Source organism: Podarcis pityusensis (genome assembly GCF_964106645.2).
Source record: "Podarcis pityusensis genome assembly, chromosome: 3".
In the NCBI taxonomy this organism is placed as follows: domain Eukaryota; kingdom Metazoa; phylum Chordata; class Lepidosauria; order Squamata; family Lacertidae; genus Podarcis; species Podarcis pityusensis.
This window is the reverse complement of record NC_138026.1, coordinates 29,609,613-29,637,421: the sequence shown is the minus strand read 5'-3', so window position 1 is coordinate 29,637,421 and position 27,809 is coordinate 29,609,613. Positions and strand designations below refer to the sequence as shown.

The 27,809-nt window shown below is 43.7% G+C and overlaps 1 protein-coding gene and 1 long non-coding RNA gene across 7 annotated transcripts in view; one reads left to right on the top strand and one right to left on the bottom strand.

Annotated features, from left to right (window-relative positions):
• The first annotated feature begins 2,438 nt into the window (after nt 1-2,438).
• On the top strand, nt 2,439-3,035 carry LOC308472981. Its single transcript, XR_013983846.1, has 2 exons — nt 2,439-2,707; nt 2,770-3,035. It is a non-coding gene; the product is annotated as an uncharacterized lncRNA (long non-coding RNA).
• Nucleotides 3,036-3,540: 505 nt separating this feature from the next.
• LPIN1 (lipin 1) overlaps nt 3,541-27,809 on the bottom strand; it is an 85,508-nt gene continuing 61,239 nt past the window's right edge. For all 6 annotated transcript variants that reach the window (XM_080997983.1, XM_080997986.1, XM_080997984.1 and 3 more), the window contains 14 exons: nt 26,068-26,392; nt 24,128-24,221; nt 22,176-22,366; nt 19,965-20,058; nt 19,010-19,079; nt 16,447-16,539; nt 15,373-15,428; nt 14,276-14,417; nt 13,572-13,720; nt 12,218-12,304; nt 11,168-11,320; nt 10,421-10,535; nt 9,853-9,956; nt 3,541-9,329 (listed from right to left, as the gene is read on the bottom strand). In XM_080997983.1, coding sequence (XP_080854109.1) covers nt 9,170-9,329; nt 9,853-9,956; nt 10,421-10,535; nt 11,168-11,320; nt 12,218-12,304; nt 13,572-13,720; nt 14,276-14,417; nt 15,373-15,428; nt 16,447-16,539; nt 19,010-19,079; nt 19,965-20,058; nt 22,176-22,366; nt 24,128-24,221; nt 26,068-26,392 — 1,833 coding nt within the window. In that variant the 3' untranslated portion in view covers nt 3,541-9,169. The remainder of the gene's footprint in view (nt 9,330-9,852; nt 9,957-10,420; nt 10,536-11,167; nt 11,321-12,217; nt 12,305-13,571; nt 13,721-14,275; nt 14,418-15,372; nt 15,429-16,446; nt 16,540-19,009; nt 19,080-19,964; nt 20,059-22,175; nt 22,367-24,127; nt 24,222-26,067; nt 26,393-27,809) is intronic.

The following is a 27,809-nucleotide window of genomic DNA, read 5'->3' as shown; positions in this document are numbered from 1 at the left end:
GACCAGTTGGCCGTTCTTCTGAGGCAGCAGCCCTGATGCAAGAGCATTTCATTGGAATGCAGGACGATCCTTTGCATGTTTCCTCAGAAAGACATTCCGTTCAACGAGGGGCACTTCCTAGCATATATAACATGCGCACAGAATTGCATTCTTGCATTTTCCAATTAATGCCATCTCAAGGGGTGGCCTGTTAGCAAAATATGCAGAATCTCTCCCTGTGATGCAGTCTAAACTCAACTGTCATAAATAGCAATAAAATATTTTGGCTCAAGGCAGATTCATGAAAACAATTTTTAATGCAAAAAGCGTATGTTTCCTTTTTAACTTTCTTGGAAAAGGCTGTTTGTGTGGTTTGCTAAAGGAACAGCTGTTCTAGTCTGCTTGCATCATCATCATCATCATCATCATCATCATCATCATCATTATTATTATCCACCAGAGAAAATAACCTCCTTGTGAAGGTTGCAGAAAACAAAAAGAAATGAAAAGGAAGAAAGAGGCATCACAGGGTATGTTCTCAGCTCGTGAAACCGGACACCTCCACAGCAGTCTCCCATTCAGAAAAAGCAATGAATTAGAATCCGGAAGGGGCCGACTTGCTCGCAGACCTTGTTAAAAGCCAGGCAAGATGGATTTCCTGAGTCAATAAACAGACGCCTGTCAGCACAGAGAACACCTGACATTGCAAGAGGCTTTTAAAAACCCTCGGAAATCAGACTTTAGGGAAGTCAAAACAGCTCTCGGAGTGAGCCACTCTAGATAGCAACCCAACTCTTCCATTTCCCTCAGTTATGTACGATAAGAGCTTCCAATGAATTTAGAGGGATTGGGGAGGGCAGGGGGTTGTTTGCATGTTGGCTGTGCTAACTTGTCAATCATTCCTACTAAAAGCAGCCTAAGCTAAAGGTGCGTTTGGTGTCTGTGCTTCCCCTGGGGTGGAGGGGGGGAGAGGCCTGGAGCATCTCATTAAACATCTGAAATGTTTCAGTGAATGGAAAAGCTGAAAGAAGCAGCTTCCCTATCGTGGGGGAAATGGAAGGAAGGCAGGAGCCAAAGAAACACAGGTCGCGTTGGGTTTCCTATGCTGGAAATTCGAGCCAATGTTACAGCAAAGGCCAGCACCACGTTTGAGTCATTTCTTACTCCCGACAGAGAACAGGAATACACACAGAGACATGCACAGACGCACACATTGAAAACAGCAGAACAGGGGTCAAAAATTGTCACCCAAGCACAGCACACCATACAAACACACTTAGAATGTAATCCTAAATGCAGCTATTAAGGAGTAAGCCTTGCTCAGTTTGATGGGGTTTACTCCTAAGCCCAAGAGTGGGGAACATTTTTCAGGCTGTGGGCTTCTCACTGGGGCCACCAGGGAGCAGTGGGTTGCACCAGAGACAAAAATGGGCGAAGCACCAAATGTGACATTTACCTCTGTGCAGCAGACTAATTTCTACACACACTCGGAGCTTATCCACCTTACCTTTCCTCCACACTTTCCAGGCACGGGCAGCAACTTTAAAGATCTGTGCCTGACCACTTTCTCTCTCTCTCTCCCCTCCTTTTTCTTTGGCTCCAGAGGTTTCCCTGCAAAAACCTGCTCTTTAAAGCTGAATCGGAACAAACAACAATCCATGGAAAACCCGAATGGCTGTTGTGGCACTTCAGCTTTAAAAAGCAGGGTTGGGGGAGGAACGCTGCGGAGCAAAGATATCATTATCTGAGCTCAATGACACATTCCAATCACACACAAATATTCAAGGAGGGTGCAAAGCATGGCTGGTGAGATGTGGCCAATGTAGGGGAGTCTCAAAGGTCAGGCAGAAGGTTGCATTTAACACACACCCCGGGCCTGAGGAAAGATGCTTAGGACCACAGAGTTTACTTTCTGACAATTTCAAGGGGTTTAAGTATCTGCCTAAAATCTTCCCTGCTGAACTCAAGACTGTGAAGTGATTACCGTATTTTTCGCTCTATAACACGCAGATTTTTTCTCCTGAAAAGGAAGGGGAAATGTCTGTGCGTGTTATGGAGCGAATGTGTGGTCCCTGGAGCCGAAAAATCAGACAAAAATCAAATCGGGCTTCACGATTGCTGAAACGGAACAAAGAGCAGGGAAAGCCCCTCCCCTCCAGGCAAGCAGAGGGGAAAAGAGGAAGCAGCTGCTTTCCTGCATTCTGCCTCAGGGTCTTACTGCCCACCCGCTCTGTTTCGTTGCTGTGTTTGCTGAAACGGAACAAAGAGCAGGGAAAGCCCCTCCCCTCCAGGCAAGCAGAGGGGAAAAGAGGAAGTGGTTGCTTTCCTGCATTCTGCCTCAGGGTCTTACTGCCCACCCGCTCTGTTTCGTTGCTGTGTTTGCTGAAATGGAACGAAGAGCAGGGAAAGCCCCTCCCCTCCAGGCAAGCAGAGGGGAAAGCAGAGTGTCTGCTTTCCTCTCTGTGCTTTGGAGGGAACAATGTTTGTGAAGGGAAGAGAGATTACAGGTTCAGCTTAAAATTCTGATTTGACTTCCTGCTTTTTGTTTTTGGGGACACACAGCATTCAAATATGCTTTCTTCAATTTAAAAGGATGAAATCCTTAAACAGTGTTTTGCCTGTAAATTCATGCGATCTGGAAGATTACAGTGTCTGTACCTCTTAAGGGATGGCAAAGCTTAGGTTTCGCTGCTAAATAGTTCTTAATGGAGTTAAAATGCTTTCTTCTGTCAAGGCAATTAAGAAAAATAAATATCAGGCAGCCGGAAAACATGCAGATGGGAGAGAGAGAGAGAAAGAGAGAGAGAGAGAGAGAGAGAGAGAGAGCGCTGGCTGGCTTGTGTGGGTGGGTGGGGGGGAACTTTTGCCTTCCTTTCCTCACGTTATAGCCCTCTCCTGCATTCTTAGCCTTCTGTGTTTTTCCTTCCCTCCCCACTTAAAATGTGGTTACAAAGCATGGATCCACATGGATCCTCAGGATCTTTGCATTGGGTCAGCCAAAATTCACCATCAGAGCACATAGCATGTCCATGGCTACAGCCTGCCCCCCCCCAAAATCACGCACCCACTGTTGCCTGGGGCTGCAATGGTGCAAAAACGTGGTTACAAAACATTGATCCACAGGGATTCTCAGGATTTTTGCATTGGGTCACCCCAAATTCACCATCAGATCACATGTCTGTGGCCACAGCATGAAGCACAAAAATGATACGTCCACTGTTTCATTCAGAATATTTTTTCCCTTGTTTTCCTCCTCTAAAAACGATGTGCGTGTTATGGTCAGGTGCGTGTTATAGAGCGAAAAATACGGTAACTTGGGCTGAATCCTGTCTGGTATGCATTTAAAAAAAAGCAACTTGCACCCAGCAGCTGGATTTTCAAAACATTTTAATTGGATGGCATTTATTACAATATATATATACTTTGCATTCAGTTCATCACCAAAATGAGATGTTACCTTATTTTCTATAATTTATTGCACTGATGTATACATATACAGAGGAAATAGTTTCCAGAAACATTAACAGTCCTAAAATATATATATTTTTTAAAAATAAAATAAAAAAATCATTCCTCTGACCCTCAAATTATATCAAGCATTGTAATTTTCAACACACTGATATTCTTCATTTCATGTAGCACTTGTGGAGCTAAATGGCCATTAAATGTATGAAAATAAACAAGGATACACTTCTGGCATATTCTAGTTTAGAAGATGGGGAAACATACAAACAGAGCATATACTGGATTTGCATTTTTGCATTTAGAGTGCATTAGAAAAGGTACGTTTTTCTGTAACAGAAAACCACCAGTACACTGAAAGCAAAGTGAACAGTTTTCTTTTTCTTTCACAGAAAGAATATGAAGTAATTCAGCTATTCCAGGTTTATTTTGTTCTTTGGGAATTGAAATGTGTGCATAAGAACAGCTCAGCCAAAGTGAAACTATTTAGAAACTGTGTACCTGTTGCTGTTTTTGTCTTTAAATTAGAACAAAGCTTTTAAAAAAGTCTTACATCTATTATTCCCAATGACCATCAAAAATAGTCGAGGAAAATGTCCTTGCAGATACCCTATGCAATTGCATTCAACAGGGTATATGCAGAGTGATCTTCAAATATGCTTTAAAAAGTAACTTGAAACAAAATGTGTAACAGGGCATAGTAACAGCTTTGTTCTCTGCAAATAGTTTCACATGAACCTGAAGAAAATCCACAGCTTCAATTAGGTAACAACCCCAATGCTGTTAGAGGAGATAATTTATTATCACTTACAACCATGGCAGACCCAAGCAGTTCCAGGTCAGCTGGAAGGCAACTGGGGTCCTAAAAAAATGAACGTTTTGTGGCATGTGAGAGTGTCTATAAATAAGGTCAAGGGTTAAGTGACTACAAAACTCAAAATCTCCTCCTTAAATAGCTAGGATATACACACACACACACACAGTGTCCACGTTAAGTGCTGCTGAGCTGAACTCATCTGTGATAGTCACGAAACTCGCCCGCTAAAGGCAATGTGGTACAGAATTGCTCAACTCTGGTTGGGTTACACACCCAGTATGTTCTAAACCACTGGGAAAACAAATATTGGCAAGTCCATTTTTACAGTTCAGCATGTAATGGGTCCATCTGCAACAGGAGAAATGTCTTTCTAAAGCTGATATCTCTTATCCTTGTAGATGGATTCTATGGCTTTTTTGGTTCCCAAGCTGAAGTTTTTTGCTTATGAAACATTGCCAGAGATTTGGAAGCTAAAAATTGTATACCGTGTTGCTTAATTGGTAAATTTGACAGTCTAAATTTCCACTATTTATCAGATCAATGCCTGGACTTCTCTATGCAGCACTGCCAAGCTTTTGTCACCGTGCACATGCACCCAATTATTCTCCAAATTCACTTCTGTGGGAATCGGTGCATTTTCACGAATGACGGAGAAAACGCTTGAGCCAGTTCCCACAGCTCGGGGCAAGATGCACAAAGTAGCAGGCTTGCGTGCATGCACCTCACCATTAAAGGGAGGGGACCCCATGTGCAAACAAGGCCTGTGTACGCACAAGCCCTCTTCAGCTTGGACTTCCGTGACAAGAGTATTTTATTTTCTCATGCTACAGTTCTGCTGGTTTGGAAAGGTGTCCTAGCCAGCCCCACTTCTCGTTCCCAGTCAAACAGCCGATCAGTGGGATTTTGTGGCTGTTTTAGCTCAGAGTGTTGTGCCCCTTTGGCTCATGGAGGACCAGTAAACTTAATAAAGGCAAGCACACTCCTTTGGAAGCACTTAGCATCCTGCCCCAGCAAAGGAAGACTCTGTGTCTACTTTAAGTCCAGTCTTGTAAGCAGAGACCAGACTCTGTAAATACAGGTGGATACCATTTTGCATTTGTCCAATTGACACAGGACCTCCAGCGCATGGGTCCTTTTGGACCCAGAAGAGGGGAGAACAGGGGCAAGGCGGACTTACGGGTGCTTCGCCAACACAGACAGGGGCCAGGAACAGAACTTTCATGCAAAATGGTCACCATCTGTATATATACATACAACTGCATACACCTTAATCATGGGGCTATTCTAAAACTAGATGTGGGCTACATGTCTTACAGAATTAAGGCTACAACCCTATACACTTACTTTGCGGGGGGGGGGGTACTGGAGCTTACTTCGGATAAGACATGTATAGAACTGCACTGCAGCCTGCAATCTGATATAAACACCTGGAAGTAAGCCTCATTGAACAGTGGGACTTATGTCCAAGTAAATATGCATAAGGTTGTGCTGTAAACCTAGAAGGATAATTGTTTGGCAGGACCCAGGACCAAGGAAGCCAAAGTCAAGTCACTCCACTGAGTTTCTAGTGGGAACTGTAAAAGAGCAGTTTCACAGTGCTAATTTCTCTCTGGTGCCAATTTCGTTTTCACTATCAATAGCAAAAGTACCACTGATAGGAAGAAGAGCGACTAGGGCCGCAATCCAGTACAGAGTGAGGCATATTTATTTATATATACAGTCATACCTCAGGTTACAGACACTTCAGGATGCGTTTTTTCAGGTTACGGACCACCGAAACCTGGAAGTACCAGAACGGGTTACTTCCGGGTTTCGGCAATCGCGCTTTGCGCAGAAACACCGAATTGCAACCCGCACATGCGCAGACGCAGCGCTGCAGGTTGCGGATGCTGCAGGCTGCAAACGTGCATCCCGCATGGATCACGTTCACAACCCGAGCGTCCACTGTATTTATATGTATTTAACTGTGTGCTGGATTGCAGCATTTGGAGCCAATTCCAGCTAAAGTTAGCTGGAACAAACAGCACAACCGTATACATATCTACTCAGAAGTAAGCCCCACTGGCTTCAGGGGGACCTATTCCCAGGGTAGAGGGTACAGAACTGCAGCCTAAGTCATTGTATCCAGCGGAGCAGGTTACCCATCCTGGTGAACTTAAGTTCCATTGAAAGTTGGCATCCGACTGCCTCGAGAGAGACCATGGTGTGCCTCTCCAGGGGTGGTCAAATTGTTACATTAGCAGCACCAGATTGACTTCCAAGCCTGGGCAGTGAGTAAGAAAGTCCTGGGCTGCCAGGACCCCCCCTTCTACCTCACTGATGTAGTCCAAAGGAAAGCAGAGCAACCTTAGGGACTCCACTCGATTTGTGTAGGGTGTACTTCTTAGCCTTTTACTCTCCCAAAGTTATCCCACAAGGGCAATGGAGGTTTAGGACCAGTTTTTTTCCTTCTCCTAGATGAGCTATCTTCCCAGGTTAATGAGACCCATCTGCCCCTCACTTCCCTCTGAAGTAGAGGCAGAAACCACAGTTTTGACCAATGGACCCACAATTGGTCTTGTCCGCTCAGTCTGCCAGAGCCTCTCTTCACAAGCAGGCGAAGCCCCGAACTCACTAGTGGTACTACTGGTACCATACCCCCCTATAACGCAGTACATGTAAAAAAGGGCACATGCTAAAGGAAGAAAATAATGTGACTTAATCATTATGACTCAACAGAAACCATTTTCTTTACTGTTGACCTATTAAAACTGTAATCATGAAATACATTTTTTTTTTTTAAAGGCAGAATACAGAGATGACAATTTCAGGCTCTTTGTACATATTATGGCCGTACAACCTGTCCGAATGAATGGAGAACCTGCTGAATTAAAAAGAAACTGCGGACGGGGTGTATCTGAAGGTGGCTTCCAAAATGGCTGCTTCCCAGTTGCTTTTCTCCTGGTGGCAGCAACAGGTTACAGTACTTCTGCTCTCTAAGGACAGCAGGAGAAAAATGGCTGGGGAAAACCAGCTTCAGAGGGGAAGCACAATCGGGGGAAGAATTCAGCAATGCTCTTTTGCCTGCAATTTGCCCCCCAAACCCTGAATTTAGAGAGATCTGAGAGCAACCCACAGATCTGGCACCATCACGCCTGGCCTGGTCATCAGATAATACCCCCTAAGGACACAAGAAGAGCCTGCTAAATCAGGCCAATGACCTGATTAAATAAATATCATTTACAACAATGCAACTTTTTTTTAAAAAAAAAACATTCTTTTTGTTGTTTTGCTTTAGTATTATTTGGCATATGGCAAGTGGAAGCCTGTGTTTTTAATGAAGGCAGGCAACTTATAAAAAGCAGCTTCTCTGAAAAATAAAATAAAAATTACCTGGAACATTCACTTGTAATGCATACCATTAAATCTCAAGGCAGTCAAATGCCATCAGCTACCAAAAAAAAAAGGACCAGGACCTATTGCAATCATGCAGAGAAGAAAAAAACCTAAGATTGAAACATAAAAAGAAAACTCCCGGTGACAGCTGGTAATATTATATGGCACTCAAATTATATTAAAGTTGTGGGGAGAGAACCATAGCAAGAGAAATCCATCTCCTTCCCCATTCAGCAAAGGAGTGCACATCAATCACAGCTACAGGTAGTGCAAATGGAAAAAAAAAAAGTGTTGGCCCAGCAACACAGCTCCCTTGAAGTTTATCAAGCAAATAAAGGCCACTTCTGAAAATGCTTTTTTCTTTATCGCAGTTATGGACGGAAACCAATGTACCGTGTACCTGCCGAGAATGGTACATATGCATTCCAATGGAACCCGTTTTCGTGGTGAACACACACAGAAGCAGCAACCTGGAAAGACCTCCGTATATTTTGCTGGGAAACACACTGATTGGCAAACAACAAAGTCATGACTAACCTCTAAGACCATTGATTTCAATGGGTCTACTCTCGGTTTTACAGGCACGTATGTCATGCCCAGCTGGCTCAAGGGTGCATAAGGTATCTGAGCAATTGTAGCGTATGAAATGACCTGAAGGGTATTGTAATGCAGAACAACCAGCATGTCCAATTACTCCTTAATTCAGGCACAATTTGATGTGAAATAAGAACAGCAGCTCCAGTCCCAATCCTTTTCTTACTGTAAATTATAGCCTTGATCCAGATTAGCCAACAACATGCACACACGTCAGGCAGCACTCAATGCTGCTTAACCCCCTTCTTTTGTTCATTTTGAAGGGAGCTGCACCGCAATGTTTCTTATGCAAACACACAAGAGCTTTTTTAAAAACAAAAAGCAACAATCCTCAAGTTTAAAATCCAGTTTGGCATTATAGAACTGGGAGCCACACACTCAGCCAGTTCAAGCTAGTACAGCAATAGTGACGATAGCTGTGTGCTACATAGACTAGCTGTAGAGTGTGTAGACCAATTGACTTTAGTTCAATAAATCGTATCATACTTTGTGGATCAAAGGGTGGCGGTTCTAGTAAAAGCAGGCATTTCCGCTCAGAGGTTTCGAGTTCTGTCTTCCTTCTCTACCTGAAAACTAGGGGCCGGAAGACCCCAAGTGATGCCTCAGACTGGAACCACATCCCACAAAAAAAGCAGGCATGGGAAAAATGAAGACCCACTGCTTTCTAGAAATCCCATCATCATCATCAAGGCACTCAGAAATGCCCTTCTGTAATAAGACTATATGGTATGTATCTTGAGCCTGCTATTGCAGGAGATCTGGGAGCGTGACATTCAGAAATGTTACTTTACAGGACAAAAAGAAAATAAGAAATTTCTGAACTGCACATTTAAACAAAATGTTCACTACATCCCAAACTCCGGGTGAACTGCAAATGGCAAAATCCAGGTGCATCACCGAAGAGTGTTCAAACTGCTGCCGAGAAGGTTCAGAAGCCGATTATTATGGCACATGAGGATGCATCTCCTGGTTTTCAAAAGGTGGCAGCGGATCTCTCCAATATGTGAACTGACTGTAGGTGTCAGAACAGGGGAAGTCTGAAGAATGGCTTCTTTTCAACAGGGGAAATACGTGATCTACCACTTCGCAGAGCCTCACGTACCTGGACAAACAGAAAAAGAAAAAGTTTATTATTACCACTGCCTAATAAATTGGATATGCTGATATCACGGGCTGCATTAATACAGCTATTTTATCCACATTTTAAGACAGAATAATTAAGGAAATTACAACAGACCCACAGAGTCAAATATCCTGTTTTTGAATCTGATGTGTGACAGTACGATTTGCTGAATCGTTGCTGAGCTAACGCAGGATTGCCTTGGAGCTTAAATGCAACGGCACAGCTGCAAATGTGCTGAAAAACAAGCTTTTTTGTTCAAATAAAGAAAACTGGGACTTCCTCATTTTTAACTACTGAATCACAGAGTGTTTACCTAGCACGTAACTGAAGTAAATCTTGATAATATCACAATCTGAACTAGATGACCCTCGTGGTCCCTCTTAACTCTGCCATTCTGTGATTTCAAGGCGGTCCAGTTAATTTCTACTGTAACACCCAGCATCAAAGGGCTTAGAGAAAGAGAACTCCACCCCACATTAGGAGCAAGTGGACTGATACTCACGATGAGATGTTGGTCTTTGCATGCTCTTGAATTAGCTCTCCTTTAGGATTAACAGTGAATATTCTGTTTAGTGAAACTCCCACTTGCTTGTATGAATACACATCCTGGGGGGGGGGGGAGACAACAAACACAAAAGGTAGGTTTCCCCTCAGTATAAATCGAAAACAGTTTAGCTTTCTAAAATGCTTATAATATGTGTTTTACTTCACAGGGTTGTTGTGAGGATAAAACAGAGAAGCATCAAGTCATGTGCTTGCTAAATCCTCATGTGCATGAATGTGATGCGGATTGGTGGAAGTATCCATCTGATGACTGAGGATAACCAGGAAAGTCAAGACCCACAAACCACAAGACATTTCTGCCAATCCCATAAGACATTTGTGCAGATCTCCGCATTCCTCTCCACTTGACCAATTGATATGGATTGAAGAAATGTTTCACAAAACCACATACAAGTAACATGTTATTGCAAGTAGCTTGAAACTACAGCATGAACCCCAAACATTATCTGCTGAAGCTCCTCTTTGGACGAGTCCTCATAAAATAATAATATCACAAAGGTACTTACAGCAGGCCTATTGCCAAAAGCAGCGTAAAACGGTTCTGTGTTGGGATGAAACAAGTTTTTGATGTCCGTTAGGCACTGAACTTTAAACTTCTCTGGCTTCTTCTCTATTACTTCCCTGAAATCACACACATCACACACAAAAACAGAAGTGTTTTAGAAGTGCTTTATCAATGCAACACGGTCATTTTTCTCAGGCTAAACACAACATTTTCACTGACTGAACTTCAGATTCCCCCAAAAAGAACTGTAAAGATTCTCATGGTTCCTTGCTTTAAAAAATGGAAGCTTCCAAACCTAAGTGACGTGGTTAAAGATGAGGCACAAATAAAATGGCCAATGTTCACCTCTTTAGTCTGATTGATTTAACTTAAAAAGAGTTAAGCATGTGCCTAATTTACCCACTCACATTAAAGGATTTAATTGTACTCTGTTGGACTGTGATCGAGGACCGAAAATAACCCTATGTCACACATGTAAACCGTTTTTGTGCATTTTATGCAAGCCTCTGCATTCTAAGGAAATAGCATCATTGACGCAACCACAAAATCCATTTTGAGCACACCCTTATAAATAACTAGCAGATATGGTTTGACCCACTCAAGTCTCATCTTGCAATAAAGATGTGGGATCCTTACAGCTGAAGCTCAGAAAATATTTCGGACAAATAAGCAACCCCAACAACTAGCAAGCCAGGCAACCCTCAACCCAGTGAAATTTATAGAATGGCAAGATTCCGTGTTCTCTTACCTGTGGAAAGCTGAGAACAAGCTGCTGGGACTCAGCAATACAGGACCTTGAGGCAGCACCGTTCCTCGCTCGTTAACCCAGTGCAAGTATCCTCGGGTCATATCTGCCATTCCTATCGCACGTGCAGAACAGTATAGGAACTTATACCCATTTCTGTTTCAAAAAAAGAAAACAGTTGCCATCGTCATCAGAAACACACTATCCAGAATCAACTTTAAGCATGTAAGCTAATATTGCCTTTTAATATCTCCCATGTATTTGATAAATTGTATTATGGAATATAGCATTTCCTTCCATTACACCGGTCCAGCCATAAGATATAAGCATTCAGAGCCACTAAGGCTGCAGTCCTATGTTCCAAGATGACGGTGTTTAGCACAACTGATTTCCATAAAAACTCTGCATGGAACAAGGGGACAGAGATGGCTCTGTCATTGGGCCAGGTGAACAACTGCCTCAAGCAGCAGGTTTTAGGGCACCGTTCATTGGCAGCAAATTGCCAATGATTTAGCTTTGTGAGGTGGCGCAGATACAGGGGAAGGATAGGACTTGGGGAGCCAAAGCAAGGTTCAACGCATGTCATATGTCTGAGGGAGAAAATGACTCTGAAAGCCAAAGGATGATAGGATGTTGCAGCAGACTAGACCTACGAACCACCACCAAAGAGGGAACTGACTGAAAGTCAAGTGAGGAATTGACTGATCTGATAAGCAGAGTGAAATCAGCTCCCTGAATACAAGAACAGAAAATGGGAGGGATTTTGTAAGGGGCAGATGAACACCCCCGCCTCTCGCATACACACTCGCACTGTTTCATTTTAGACACCTACTGAAAACCTTTATGTTTCAGCAAGCCTTTCCAGACACATGATTCAGTCACCTATATTTGTTATTTAAAGTTTTATAGAGGTTATCTTTGGTGTTTTCTAGCAGTGTTTTCTATTCATACTCCACTTTGGGCAGCTTTTTGATGATGCTGTTTATATAAATTCTAGATTTAAAAAACCGCAATGTGAAGCAAGGTATGACTGTACAACCCAATAATACTCACTGGCTCACTTTATGGTACAATTTGGCAATCCCTTGATGTGTCCAATCTTTGCCAAGAGTGGGCAAAATATGACCTAAAGTATCTGACCTGGAAAAAGAGAGGATTGATTGATTGAATAGACTAGAAGAAATTATTATTTGTTACTTATTAACACTGTTTCAGTCTTGCCTTTCGGTGTAAATTCTTCTGTGATCTTTTTCAAAGAACTCTTAAAAGAGAAAACCATTTTATCCCTCTTTGATTTTAGAGTAGCATTGGAATCAACACACTTTATTAATTATTATCATCATCATCATCATCATCATCATTATTTCATTTCTGTTCCATGTTTACTCCAAGGAGCTCCATGTAGGATACATACATCTCCCCCTCCCCATTTTATCGTCACAACAATCTTGTGAGACAGATTAGGCTCAGAAACAGTCGCTAGCCCAAGGTCACCCAGTGAGCTTCATGGATGAATGGGGATTTGCACCCTCATCTCCCAGGTCCAACTAATCCAACACACTAACCACTATACTGAAATGGCTCTCCTATGGATCAACTTGCACCACCAGCATTATTACTGATTCTTGCCTACAAAAATCTGTGTGTCTTAAAATCAGATGAGATGGGCATAAGATTAACTCAATAAGAAAACAAAAGCAGAACATTTTTAAATGAATATTAAACATTTAAAAACAAGCAAAGCAAAATCAGAGAATGGAGAAGCAATTAGCAACAAAGGAAACTGCTACCTAGGGCTCACTGCAATGTGCAGTCTATATCAGCCTCCATATCTCCCATAGTTCACAAGCACCAACCAGAAACACAAGAAAGCATAAAGGTTTATGCCTCTCTATCGGATTGGAATTATGACTTTTGAGTGTTGCTGTTGCGTCATGTGATGGAAGCAGATGGGAGATTGGTCCAGTCATCAGCTTGGCATGGCATATCAGCTTGGACTGGGCCACCAAGAATGGGCAAGAGTCCTGGAATTGGAAGGGACCCTGAGAGTCATTGCTTAGTCCCACCCTAAGCAATGCAGGAATCTCAACTAAAGCATCCATGATAGATGGCCATCCAACCTCTGCTTATAAACCTCCAACAAAAGAGAGTCTACTGCTCTCCAGGGGAGTTAGTTCCACTATCTAGCAGCTCTTATTGCCAGAAAGTTCTTCCTCCTGTTTAGCTGAACTCTCCTTTTGGGCAACTTGAATTCAACAGTTTTAAAAAATGGCCCCAGTGCAAAGAGAGCATTGCAAGGGTCTCCCATTATTTTCCACACTGCTATTTCGAACTTTCTGATGAAGCAGGCAAAACAGTTTTCCCTGAAGGGGAACTTGGCATACTGTGTGCCTTGCAAAGCGCTCACCTCGTAATTGTGCCATCAATGTCAGAAATAATGACCTTGTCATCCCAGTTCCACAAGTAGATGGTGCCTTCACAGCGGCACGTCCCTTGGTACTGTGTTGTAACACTGAAAATCACATCGTTGGGGCCATTCTTAAGATTCAGGCTTTTCTGTTGAAAAAAAGCACAAACAAAACCAAAACCCGGATTTCAAGATTTGCGCGTCGACAAACCAGATGGCTCGGAATATTATTAAAGCACAGTTCTTAAAGGTCTGGCAGTAAATCGCTTTAGTCACACACATTTAAGTCCTTTCTCTTGCATTACTGAACAAGGAAGCAGAATTACAGTCAGGGCAATAAGGAATTCTGCTGTATAGCCAATGGCCTGGAATGTGCAAAGCAGGTAAAACAAGAAAATAAAAAACCAGGCTCAACAACAGCAAGCTGCTATGTAAACCACTTAGAGGTTTTCACAATTAAGCAGTATGAAAAATTTGTTTTTAAAAAAATAAAAATACCAATCTTCTTATTAATTTTAAACGTCAGTCAATATACTGGTTGGGTTACACCTTCCTGGGCTTTTAGGGTACCCCTTGTTCTCTTATATCAACCACTTCATTAAGGGAAACTTTCTTTAACAACACTCAAAAACAGATTCATTGTCCTTCACCCAGTGTCTTAATTTCTATAGGTGGGGTGAAAAGTTGATGTGAACGTAACTTACAAGCTGTTCTGAACTGAGTCGAAGGGTCTTTTTGTAACCCACTCCAGACAATAATGGAAGATGACCAGGGTTTGCTGATGATGCAAAGGGTTGACTTGAAGCTCTAGGGTCTTCATCACTTGAAGAAGACTCGTCTTTGATTCTGAAACATCATACACAGGCACATTATATATATATGTGTGTGTGCGCGCGCGTATGTATAAACATTTATTACTTTTTATTTTGCTTATTACAATTGTACACCTTCCTCCCTCCACAGAGTTCAGGGCAACATTCAGGGTTATTATTCTCCTCCTCTCTGTTTTATCTTCACAACGACCCTGTGGGGTAGACTAGGCAGAGAGAGAGAGAAAGAGAGGGAGGGAGGGAGAGGGAGAGGCCTGAGGCCCCCCAGTGTTGAGCAGGGATTTAAAACCAGGTCTCTCCAGTCACCCTACCCCAGTGGCACGCCAGCATATTCATAATATTGACTTGAGGAGGGTTCCTTAAATAAAAGAATTGTCACACATCCTGCCAATCATGCACACAAATAAACACACACACAGTTGTACCTACACATTCAGAATAACAGTGTGATATGTTGGAAGCTAATGTCTCTCCCATGAAGAAAAACTCCAAAGAAAGAAAGAAAGAAAGAAAGAGAGAAAGAAAGAGAGAAAGAGAGAAAGAGAGAAAGAGAGAAAGAAAGAAAGAAAGAAAGAAAGAAAGAAAGAAAGAAAGAAAGAAAGAACACTGGGGTCAGAAATTCTAGCCCTGACCCCTCTTCCTGGTGCAATTTTCCTTCACATTCACACCTGCAATCTGAAGTGGTACAGTTAAAACAGAAGTAAGGTATCACGTTTATTATTATTATTCGGAATCTGCACATCAGCTCTTATTGGTCATTTCTCACACACACACAAACATGGGAGAACTAGACCCACACCCCGACTCAGCTTCGAAATTCATGGGGCCTAACTTACCTCACAGGACTGTCTGAGCAAATGCATATAGGCCATATAAATGTAGTAAGTTGCTGCTATTAATGAGAAGGCAAATGAAGCAAAACTTCTAAAGCACTACATAAGTCGAAAAGCAGGACAGAAACGATTTGATACCTGTCTTGAATGTTCGACTCTTCTTTTCCACTCAGACCTGGCACAGGCTTCGTTTCCTGTAGGCGAAACGTTAAGAAGGTGAAGAACAGAGCCGGCTCTGAAAAGTACACACGCAGTTACGGTAGAACCACCCAGGTGCATGGAAGAGGGGAAACTGCAGCTCACCACCTCCCTGACTTCCAAGCAGATAGGAGGAACATCAAGGGTGAACCAACAGCAAGGCCTACTCTTATCGCTGAGCCTGCTCTGTTCTATCCTGCTGATCTCAGTGAATTGCATGTTTGCAGTACTCAAAACGCAGGAGCAGACAGCATGGCGGGTTGGGTCGTGGCATTGCTCCCTGACAGCAGCAGCATCACCACTGCTTACCAAGATGAGGCAGGAACAAGGTTGGAGGTGCAGAGGCACACCAGCAGGGCCAATCCAGCGCCACAAGAGTTTGGCTGTGCAGTCCCAACCTCACTCTGCCCTGCCCTGGTAAGTGTGCAAAACAACAACAAATCTCTGGTGACGTGAAACATATTCAATAAACACACAAGACGTAACCGGCTCTACATTTGAAAAAATAATATATACTATTCATTGTATTGAATTGTAGATTTCAACAGAAGTACCGTATTTTTCGCCCTATAAGACGCACTTTTTCCCCTCCAGAAATGAAGGGGAAATGTGTGTGCGTCCTATGGGGCGAATGCAGGTTTTCGCTGAAGCCTGGAGAGCGAGGGGGGTCGGTGCACACCAACCCCTCTCGCTCTCCAGGCTTCAGGAAGCTATCCGCTAGCCGTGGGAGACCCAGCTCTCCTACGGCTAGCGGAGACCTTGCCGGCACCCAGAAGCTTGGTGCGCGCTGAGCTCCGCACGCCCCAAGCTTCGGGATTAGCGCAGCGCTCCGCCCCACAAATTCTTCATGAAGTTTGCAGGTTACAGAATTCAACTCTTCTTTCTGCTAAATTTGGGTTGCTTAGAAACAAAGTCAAAAATACAAACTTTTGGTTATCAGCCATTACACACAGCCCCATATATATGGTTTTCTAACCTGGGGGGAAATTCGGTCCATCTAGTTTCCGAACTTACCTCTTTGATAGAGCTATTCCTCCCTCGCCATGAAAACCACCATCTTCCACCTTTTTTTGGCATCTTATCCCTCATTATAGAATCCACAGTGGCCTGTGATAAATGGATGGTAACATAAATAATGGAACAGAACAAAAAGTAATCTAACTCATGCAAACGAAAATATATATTTTATATAGAAAAAAACGACAAACCACACGCAATTTAAAACTCAAGCAAAGAGAGTAAAAGGAAACATACTATCTGTGGACCACAAATCTTGTCAAAGCAAAACCTAATGGTATCCAGAACTGTACGGAAGTAACTTAAACAAGAACACTTACAAAATTTAAAAAAAGAAGAAGAGAAAATGGGAACGAAACAAAACGAAACAAAAGCATAATAAGCCATTAGTATAATGTTTAGGAGAGTGGGGAGAAAGAAGTCTCTACTTCACAGCTGTTTAGTAAAAATCATAAAAGGTTTCTGCTGGTAAGAAACACGGGTAGGCAAGATGGTTAGCTGTCCCCAGTAAATAATAATGAAACTAAGCAGGATGGTTGGTTTAGTGTCTCTTGAAAGCTATTCAGGAGAGTATAGGCTAAGAGGTATAATATAATAAAACATTCAGCACCAAAATAGCCACTAGTTGCTTCTTGATGAAGGTGAGGAAGTTTATTTCCTTAACATGTTGGACAGCAAAAAAAATTCCTAAGTGCAGAATTTGTTTTATCCTACAAACAAATATGCAAGTTCAGTGCATATTCTTTCCACGTGGCCTTATGTCAGGATTGACAGCAATTAAAGCAAGCCCAACCTATTCAAATTCACTTGGATAAATTCTGAAAAAACGAATATCTGTGCTGATCCACACAGGAGGATTGGCTACTTGGTGACTGCAACCATAAAGCAATTATATGCATGCACAAATGGGCCATTACAGATAAAGCAACCGGGCGGGAGGGAGAGAACTTTCAGGTCCCCTTAAAGGTAAAGGTAAAGGGACCCCTGACCATTAGGTCCAGTCGTGACCGACTCTGGGGTTGCGGCGCTCATCTCGCTCTATGGGCCGAGGGAGCCGGCATTCAGCTTCCGGGTCATGTGGCCAGCATGACTAAGCCACTTCTGGTGAACCAGAGCAGCACACGGAAATGCCGTTTACCTTCCTGCTGGAGCAGTACCTATTTATCTCCTTGCACTCTGACATGCTTTCAAACTGCTAGGTTGGCAGGAGCAGGGACTGAGCAACGCAGGGATTCAAACTGCCGACCTTCTGATCGGCAAGTCCTAGGCTCTGTGGTTTAACCCACAGCACCACCCGCATCCCCTTACATTGCCTCAAATGCTAATGCCTTCCAAGAGAGTATTTTCATATTCTGATGCCAAAGCTTACAACAACAAAAATGCCTCAGAGTTATTTACATGCATGTGTGAACTGGACCTGTGTGAGCAATGGCGCAGGAGAGAATGTGGCAAAAAGAATGCTCCAAAAAATGATTCAGACATGGTTCCAAATAATCCTAAATCAGCACTGGTGACAGCAGGTAGCTACATATAGTTCCAGCCAATGGTCTCTGATTTCTTTAAGACCTGTTTTGGCTACAGCACTGTGGCACCCTGAACCCTTTGCTAGAATTGATAGATCTGAATTTTATTGATCTATCTGTGGATATTTCTAAAAAGTGTGCCTCTGTCATCCCTCGAGAGGCAAGAGAGATGTGTGCCACTGAGTTCCATCAGTTCATCAAATGCTAAACAGATCAAGAGTTGTTTCGGCCTAGCTGCAGGTTAATATCAAACTACAACAGCTCTGGTTCGGCTGTCAACAAGCAGAGAGGTCCGTAGCTAAATATAAATGTATCCAGCATTGGACTTTCAAGTTGGAGTTACTCTTTAATAGCTATTTTGCACGAGAGATGCTATACTCTAATCTTTCTGTCCTCCAGCAGAGGACATTGGGATCAAAGGAAGGCTTACAGCCCAACTCTTAAAGTTCAGCCTTAGCACACAGTTCTCAAGAGCCACTGAAATCAATACAACAAATGAGCATTAATCAAGCTTGCCTGCCTGCAAAAAGAAGTTCAATTGTCGAGATGAACTGTTCGTTCCTAAAGATTTGCTGTTTGAATACAAGTCAGATTCATGAAGTCACAGGCGCATCCTCAGCCAAAGTCTAGAAAATGTTGGTTCGTAGCCCCAACAGTGACCAAGGCAATATAACCAATGATATGCATGAAGCTGACCACATGAGCTGGGGGGAGTTGGCACACATAACTGAAATTACAACTCTCTTGCAAGCATTCTTCAAGTTTCTCAATCAGAACATACACAGCTTAAGACAGAAACTCTTCTCCCATCCCAGTCCCAGGAATAGGAAGACTAGGAGAAAAAGAAAGAAGCAGGACCATATTGCCCCAAAGTGTGTTGAGGCTTGGGAAGCACAGACAAGTAAAAGCATGATTCATGGATGGTAGCCAGCACTGTCCAAGTGCCTATGGGCTCCTCCCTCTGATTTTTTTGCTATATCATTGGGCATGGTGGCCTGTATTTCTTTTCCCCAAAAGGCTTCCAGGGTCAATCTCACCTTTGGCAAAGGTTTCTGGAATGCTTGCATCGCCAGCAGAAGAGGAGCTGCTGTAGTCCAGTTGTAGTACCTAGGTCAAAAACAATTTGATGCACCATTATTGAAACTATCTGCCAAATATCAACACATGTGAAATATACTCGGAGTCGAGAATAGATTTCATGCTCTTTATTCAGCTCATAGTAGTGAGGAGGAATGGAAGTTCCCCCAGAATGTCTGCTTTATATACATTATTTACACAATTGGCCCCACGTGATTGGCTAATTCCGGGATTCACCTGTAGGCCAATCAGGTTGCGGATTCACTTCCACCTGGAGCTGGATTGGGTGGCTCCTGTGGACCAATCAGACTGCTGCATTCTGGACCCTATTGTTCTAGGACCAATCAGACTGCTGCCTTCTGGATCCTATTCAACTCAGTACATAACAACATGCCTCAAGGCACAACTTCTCAGATGTCAAGGAGTTAAGTAACTATACAGCTTTTAGAATACGTCTGAAGGCAGCCCTTTACAGGGAAGTTTTTTTCATAATGTTGAATGTTTTATTGTGTTATTATATATGTTAAAAGCCACGCAGAGCGGCTGGGGAAACCTAGTCAGATAAGTAGGGTACAAACATCATCATCATGCCTTCAGCTTAGTGCAGTGGCACTGAGTTACATCTGCACTGGGACTGATCTGTAAGACTGAGAGCAAGATGGATAATGTGCTGATTCACTGCTCTGGAGAAGCTCCTGTATGGCCACAGCTCAGTTGGTTAGAGAATGACACTGATAACACCAAGGTTGCAGGTTCAATCCCCCTATGGGACAGCTGCAATACAGGGGGCTGGATCGGATGATCCTTGGGCTCCCTTCCAAAACTCTACGATTTTATGAGCTATGGAAATAGCTTCAATTACTCTCATCTGTTGTTGTTGTTTTAATTTCTATAACTTTCCTGAGTTATACTTACTTGCTTCCAATCTTCACCACAAGGTTAGGGTCATCGATAATAGCAGGATTGTCCACAAACTGCTGATAACTTACTTCTTGTTCTAAGAACTTTTCTGTCAGGAGAGGAGGGAGGGGGAGAAAAGAATTCATGAGACGCAGGTAGTGATGGGATATATGGCAGATCTGGCCCCGTCACTACTGCTTGAACAGCAGACAATAAGGGGACCAAAGAAGGATAACTGCACCCCTTAAGACAGGTCCACCCAACCAGCAACATCCAGTGCCGAGGGCCTTCTGGAGATTCCCTCACTGAGAGAAGCAAAGCTACAGGGAACCAGGCAGAGGGCCTTCTCGGTAGTGGCGCCCGCCCTGTGGAACACCCTCCCATCAGATGTCAAAGAGATTAACAACTACCTGACATTTAGAAGACATCTGAAGGCAGCCCAGTTTAGGGAAGTTTTAATGTGTGACATTTTAATGTATTTTTAATCTTCCTTGGAAGCCGCCCAGAGTGGCTGAGGAAACCCAGCCAGATGGGTGGGGTACAAATAAATAATAATAATAATAATAATAATAATAATAATAATAATTGTTATTGTTGTTGGTGGTGTTGTTATCCCATCCCTGGAGCCAAGCGTAGCTCCGAAGCAGAGGGTTGCAGCCTGCCAGGTGACAGACAAGCACATTTCTGCAGCATCAGTAGGAAGGAAAACCAAAACATTTATCAAACCACCAGGGCAAGGATAATAATAATAATAATAATAACTGCCTTCGCTCCAGATGTTGTTGGACTCCTATCATCATCCCCGACCACCAGTTGTGCTGACTGGGACACAGGATAGGCAATTAAAAAGTGGAAATCCTCTTGGGAAGGCAGAGTGCATACAGATGTATATGGTCTGAGAAGTCACACTGCTGCAGAGGTGCATTCACTGTGCAGGACATATGATGCACAATGCCCGGTCCAAGATTGGGTTTCAAGGAAAACTGGGCTTGCTGGCCTGCAGCAGAAGACAGCTATGCACCCAAGCTTAGCACTCTTCAGACATGGTTAGGAAACACACTGTGCCTTTTGCAGCCATGCCCCTCAAAGTGTAGGTACAAAAGGCACTTTTAAAGGCAGTACAAATGCCGAATACGGCAAGTGATATAAAGCGGCGTGCATTTTGCTGATTCCCAAAGGGTTGAGTGCAGCGGGGAGGGGACAGTGTAAATAGTTTGACCTGAATTGGGAAGGGCCATACATAGCTCAGCGGTAGAGAATCTGCTTTGCATACAGAAACTCCCAAATTCAATCCTTGGCATATCCAGGCAAGGCTGGGAATGTTTCTTGGTCTGGAGGACCGCTGCCATTTAGGTAAAAGGTAAAGGGACCCCTGACCATTAAGTCCAGTCGTGACCGACTCTGGGGTTGCGGCGCTCATCTCGTTTATTGGCCGAGGGAGCCAGCGTACAGCTTCCGGGTCATGTGGCCAGCATGACTAAGCCGCTTCTGGAGAACCAGAGCAGCGCACGGAAACGCCGTTTACCTTCCCGCCGGAGTGGTACCTATTTATCTACTTGTACTTTGACTTGCTTTCGAACTGCTAGGTTGGCAGGAGCAGGGACCAAGCAACGGGATCTCACCCCGTCGCAGGGATTCGAACCGCCGACCTTCTGATCGGCAAGTCCTAGGCTCTGTGGTTTAACCCACAGTGCCACCCGCGTCCCAGCACCACCCGTGTCCCTTTAGGGTAGACCAGCTTTTCCCAAACTTGGGTCTCCAGCCGCTTTTTTGGACTACAGTTCCCATCACCCATGAACACTGGTCTTGCTAGCTAGGGATGATGGGAGTTGTAGTCCAAAAACAGCTAGAGACTCAAGTTTGGAAAACGCTGGTGTAGACAATGGCCTGACTCGGTGCAAGGCAAGTTCCTATGTTCCTAACTGCAGAACAAATATTCATTGTGATGTAGTGGCTGCGTATGCCTTCAAAGAGCATCCTTTCCCTCAAAGAATTCCGGGCACTGTAGTTTACTAAGGGTTTCTGGGAACAGCGTGAGGGTCAAACAACAATGCCCAGAATTCTTTGAAGGGGGGGGGATCTGTGTTGATTCAAAGTTCAGTGGGTTCGCAGCCAAATGTTCCATCAACACCCACAAGAGGTCACTGTTAGTTTTCCAGAAGAGGAGCCGAGTACTAAAACGAAGAGGTAGTATAATAAACAGAAGCACAGAAGCTCTCTGCCTACCTTTAGATATTTCTTTGTTCTCACTAAGTCCCCCGCAAAGTGAGATAGCAATGGACGGCAGGTCCCTTATTCCATCTGAGGTGCTCTCGATGCCGCTATCGATACCTGAGCTTCCGACTGTCTGAGGGGACTGGTTCGCTGAGCGGGGCGCATTTTCACTCACAACCTTCGACTGGGCGGCATGCTCGTCACTGAGAAGAGAAGACTGGCTTAGCTGTCTCCAACACCCATACAAGCTCTTACATGCCCAAACTTGAATCGTACTCCCTTGGTGCCGGCATTGCATTGGCCTGTGCACTAAGTTATCTCTCACAGCCAGTATGGGACACCTGTGGCCTGAAGACATTTGTTGGTCTGCAGCTTCCCTAAGCCACAGACAGCACGGCCTAATGGTCAGGGATAATGGGAGCTGGAGCCCAACAGGCTCCCCCAAACTCGCCTGATGGTTAAAGGTTCCGAGCACAGGAACTTCATAAAAATGTACTTGATTGACAGAATTGTGTTTGGGTGGGTTTTTTTACATTGCTTCCAGGCTTGTTCCCACTTATCAGGACTCAGACACAAGCTGTCTCCTGCACCCCTGAGACTCTTAATGTGAACCATCAGCTATCAGCACTCTTTTTTAAAAAAAACCAAACTACATTTCTAGCCTTGATGGCTGGAGAGGTTAATTTGAAGGTGTGATAAATATGTTTCTTTATGCACAGTTGCCTTCATGATTACTACTTCTATTTATATTTCAATTACTTCTGTTCGCTGTTTTTAAAAGGTATTAACAAATAAAAACAAAAACATGGGGCAGCTGGATATATATATATATACACTCAGAAGTAAGTCCCATTGAGATAAACGGAGCTTTCTCTCCCAGATAAGAGGGTTTAGGATTTTAAGCAAAGTTGGTACCAAGCGTACCAAACTCTGTGAAAGCTCTGCTCAAGCACAGAATTTTGCATGCGGATATCCTGAAAACCTCAGCTTTCATTTTAAGTGTGTTGGCAGCGGAAAGAACCGGTTAGGCTTAAAGGTGTGTGGATAATTGCTTGGTGAAATCTCAAAAGGCTGAGGGCTTTAGAAGGATTTGCAGTGGTCAGGGTAGGGACTCAGTGGCATGTGTAAATTATTTCCACCCCTCAAGACTACCAAAATTCAAAACAAAGCAAACACAAAGATTGCTTAAATTGCACGATTTATATTTTTGCCTGTAAAATGTTCATGGGAATAAAGGTGCATCATCGCATTCCATCATTTTAAGGAGCACCAAGGCCTCATTTTTTTAAAATGCATGGCAGAATCCTCACTCCACCTTTTGCCACCACCACCCTTTGACCATCCCCAAAGTTCTCACTTCTTCCTCATGAAGGTGAGAAGGCATGTTCAGGTCTGTCCTAATTGTGTCATCTGAACCCTAAACTGTGGGGAATCTTAGGTATGGTTAGTTTAAAGCAAACCAGCTTCATAAACTATGCTTTGAAGGTGGCTTGCTTCAACAAACTATAGTTAACCACATTTTGTCTAGCTTGGGCCATCATAATAAGCTGTGCTCAATCTAAAATGAAAGCAAAAGCTTCTGAATTCCTCCACATCAGAGAAGGAGGGGAGAGTATGTGAGCCCAAGGTAGGGTTTAGTATGCTCTTTCTCAACCTAGTGCCCTCCATACATTTAGTACTACAATTTCCATCTGCTTCAGCAAGAATGGCCAATGATCAGGGACAATGGAAGTCACAGTCCAATACTTCTGGTGGGCACAAATTATCTGGCAGAATCTGATTTCCTAAACAACCTCTGAAGAATACTGTGGGAAAAGTGAATGAATCATTCACCATTACTGGAGGATATAAGCTCCACTAACATTGCTGCAACCATTAGGAAACTGCTTCTTGATCCATGCACACCATTGTGGTCTGTTGAATCAGACAGATGCATTACAAGTGCTAATTAATACCATGCGTACTTTTTAGGAAAATAGAGTGCAGCAACCTCTGGCTCCATATCTGTGATGTCATCTAAATAAACACCGTCAGCACCAAGATGTCGGCTACGCTTATCTGTGAAAGGCAAAAAAAACCACGGTATTAATAGAAAGCACTCAATTTGAACACTCATTTCTCTCCTCCAGAGGAAGCCACAGATTCTGCTTGCCTGGTGTGTGTGTGTTTGTTTGAGGATGTACAGTCGGTCCACTGGCAAAATATCTAATTCTCATGGTAGCAACTAACGACCCTCATCTCCTTCAAAGCTGCCTTGGCCATAGGGCTTTGTCTTGGTTTAGGAAGGTGCATGTGAGTTATCCCTTCCTGATATAACATAATATAGAATGAGAGGGCAATGCTGCAGAGGAAGACAACAAAGGCAGGTGCAAAATTTGTAATTTCAAAAAAAAAGAGCACTAAACCCCAGCCTTTGCTTTGCATCTGCACCCATTTGGTCATTTGCACAGTCACAGTTTGGCTTGGATTGACATGCAAACTGGTTCAGAATGTTCTTAGAATTAACGTGAGGGCTGTTGTTCTCTGGTCCCATGTGAGGCCATCCCATAAGCACCTAAGTTTGGCCACTGGAGAACAGGATGCCAGACTATATGGGCCTTTGGTCTGATCCAGAAGGGCTCTTTATTAGGTTCTTGAAGCCGGGGGGGAGGGGGGATGCAGCTATGGAGTGGGGAAGTGTGCCCCAATGACATAAAAGCTAAATAGCTTCCAGTATTGGGGGGGGGGACGAGAACCCACCCAGAACATTAGAGAGCAAGCAATCATAAGTATTTCTGCTTGAAGATAGAGGAGAAACCTAGAGAGAATAGGAAACCTCCCACTGATTTCAAGGGGGCTGGGATTCTAGCTATCCCACTTGCGAGCAAAGCAAAAAAACCAAAAAAACCAAATGCTTAAAAAGAGGAAACTTGTCTGTATCCTGTTGCATGCCTGTGAGAATGAGAGATCTTTCGCTTTCACAGTCAGCTGTAAACAAATGAACTTACACAAGACACAGCTACACAAGCACATGACTACGTAAGAGCCTGAGAAAGCTGTCTGGAAGGTGAAATGCTTCGAGTTCCCATAACAAGGTAAACAAGGGATCTCCAAGCATTTCTTCCGCCAAGATTTCTTCTGCCGAGTCTCTTCACTTCCCCCTTTTGAGGTACAGAGCCTAACTTTCCACCAACGGACTCCTCCTCTAGCACCTGATACTTAAGTGATAGAAACTTACTGGAACATTCCTGAACCAAAGCTTGCCCTTCTTCCATTTTTGGAACTTCCGCTGAATTTCACCCGAAGTGAAATAAAAAGGTCAGTTTTGGGAAGCAAGGTAGAGAGGAGGTGATGACCCCAGGACCACCTTCAAATTGGCTTCCAACTCTGCTTGTCTGGGAGCAAACCCTGGTAAATTTAGCAAGGCTTGCTTCTGACTGACTGCACATAGTTAACAACTACTCTGGAATCTGTTTGAGGCAGAGTGACAAAACCTTTGACAAAATCTCCAAAGAAGCTCAAGGGAATATGACAGTGTCTCGGGACAATTTGTGCATCTTTCGCTGCAACAGCCAATTCAGCCAGTGTGTTTTGGGGCGCTGGGAGGAATTCAGAAAGCTGAAGTTTTTCTCCCTTCCACCCCCCCCCCTCCCCTTGCTCCCTATCCCCTCTAGGCTTGCAAATTTGGATCCATCTAAGGAAGACATTTCCCTTTCTTCCTTGGTCTCTCAGTCAAAAACCTCTTTGCAAATTAAGTTCCACTGCTGCTTATACAAAAGACAAACTTCTTTCTTCCTTTCATCCCCATTATCTCATTTAAAAAAAACCAAAAACCAGGCACAATTAGTTTTTCTCTTAAGAAACTGCTTAAACTTTTCCAGTGCCTGGGTTCAAAACCAGAAGCAATTGTACAAGCAGCTTTTACCTTTTTTCCTGGAGGGAGAATCGGTCTTGCTGCTTGTTGGCTGTGCCAAACAAGCCATAGCCTGCTTGACGTCTTCATTTGCAGGGAGTGGAGGTGCAGCTGCCCCTAACATTTCTACATTTGGCTCATTTATCTCAGGTATTCCTTCTTGAAGCTCAGGTTCTTCCAGAGTCAGCACAGCATCCGCCTGTTCAACGACAGGTAAGGGAGTACTACTCTGAAAATCCTCCAGAACGTCGTTTTGAATGACTCGAAAGTGAGTGCTTTCAGAAGGATTCACATTCACCGCAGAGCTGGATTCTTTTAGCCTGAGTGGAATAGCAGACTGGAAAGAGAATACACACCTGTTTAACAACGTTTCCCTGATTAAGAAGAAACAAGATGCTGTGAAAAGCAAGCACTGCTTTCACACCAAAACCTAAGTAATTGTCCTAACACTGCTGTCAGGGAACTGACATCGGAGCGAGAGGCGAAGAGGAGGCTCCTAGATGATGCCGGCGAAGGACCCAGCAGCAGGGGGAGAAACAGCTCAGTAGAGGGGGAAACAAATCAGTGCAACACCAGGGATAAATGGGGGCAGATGGGGGAATCGGAGAGAGGGCTCCAGGACTCTTCACTGGACCTCAGTGAGGAGGGCACAGGTCCTCCGCTACCCACGCCCTCCCTGCGCAGAAGACTCCCGCGCAGTGAGAGGAGGAGGAGACTGGGTGTCAAACAACTTTTATGTTGGAAGAGGTTCAAGAAACGCCCACTGACAGATTCTGCCAGCGACTGAGGCAGCCACAATGAGAAAGGGCTGTGCAGTCAGAAAGGTTTAACAAGGCTAATTAGCCTAGAGAGGCACCAGTTTACGCACGAGTAACTCATACCCATTACAACTGCCATGTAATAATAAATAGCAGCAGCAACCCTGGGTTTGCAGCCGAGCACATGCTCAAAAAAAGGAGAAGCAGCCAATCTTTACTTTCTGATCAGGGTAACAGTCTGATAGTTGTGTCTATGGAAACCACTTTCCCAGGGCACAGTCACAAAGTCACAGAACTGTAGCGTTAGAAAGGACCGTGAGGGTCATCTAGGCCAACCCTCTGCAATGCAGGAGTCTTTTTTTGCCCTGTGTGAGGTTCGAACCCATGAACCCTGAGATGAAGGATCTCATGCTCTACGGACTGAGCTATCCCATACAGTCGGAGGGCACATGATGCAGTCATCTTGCTGAAGCTAAGATGGCATGAGCCTGGGCAGTGCCTGGATGGAAGACCACCTGGGAATTCCACACACACACACACACACACACATCCCATAGAACACCTTGGTTGGTTGGCTGTCCCTTGAGTTGGAGAGACTTTTCTCACAACAAGAAACCAAGCCCATGGAATGAGCTGTTCAGCAGGCACCTTCTGTTTTAACATTTAAACCCCTGTTTAAATGTTAAAACAAACCTATGCCAAGAAGCACCTGCTGGCCATTAAGAGATTATCCTTCTGTAAAAGTTAGATGATCTCCAATTTTAAATTTCGATATAGTTTTTAATGTGTGGTTTTATATATTATTGCTGTGAACCGCTCTGATGTCTGGGGGTTTTTTTAATGAACAGCGGTACATTTTTTTTTATTTTTGCAAATGAATAAAATATAAATTGAATGCAATGACAAACTACAGTTAGTTTAAAACTTTTTGAAGCCACACCAGAGGAGAACAGGAAATCATCCTATCGCAACGATTGTGCACATAGCAATAAGTTT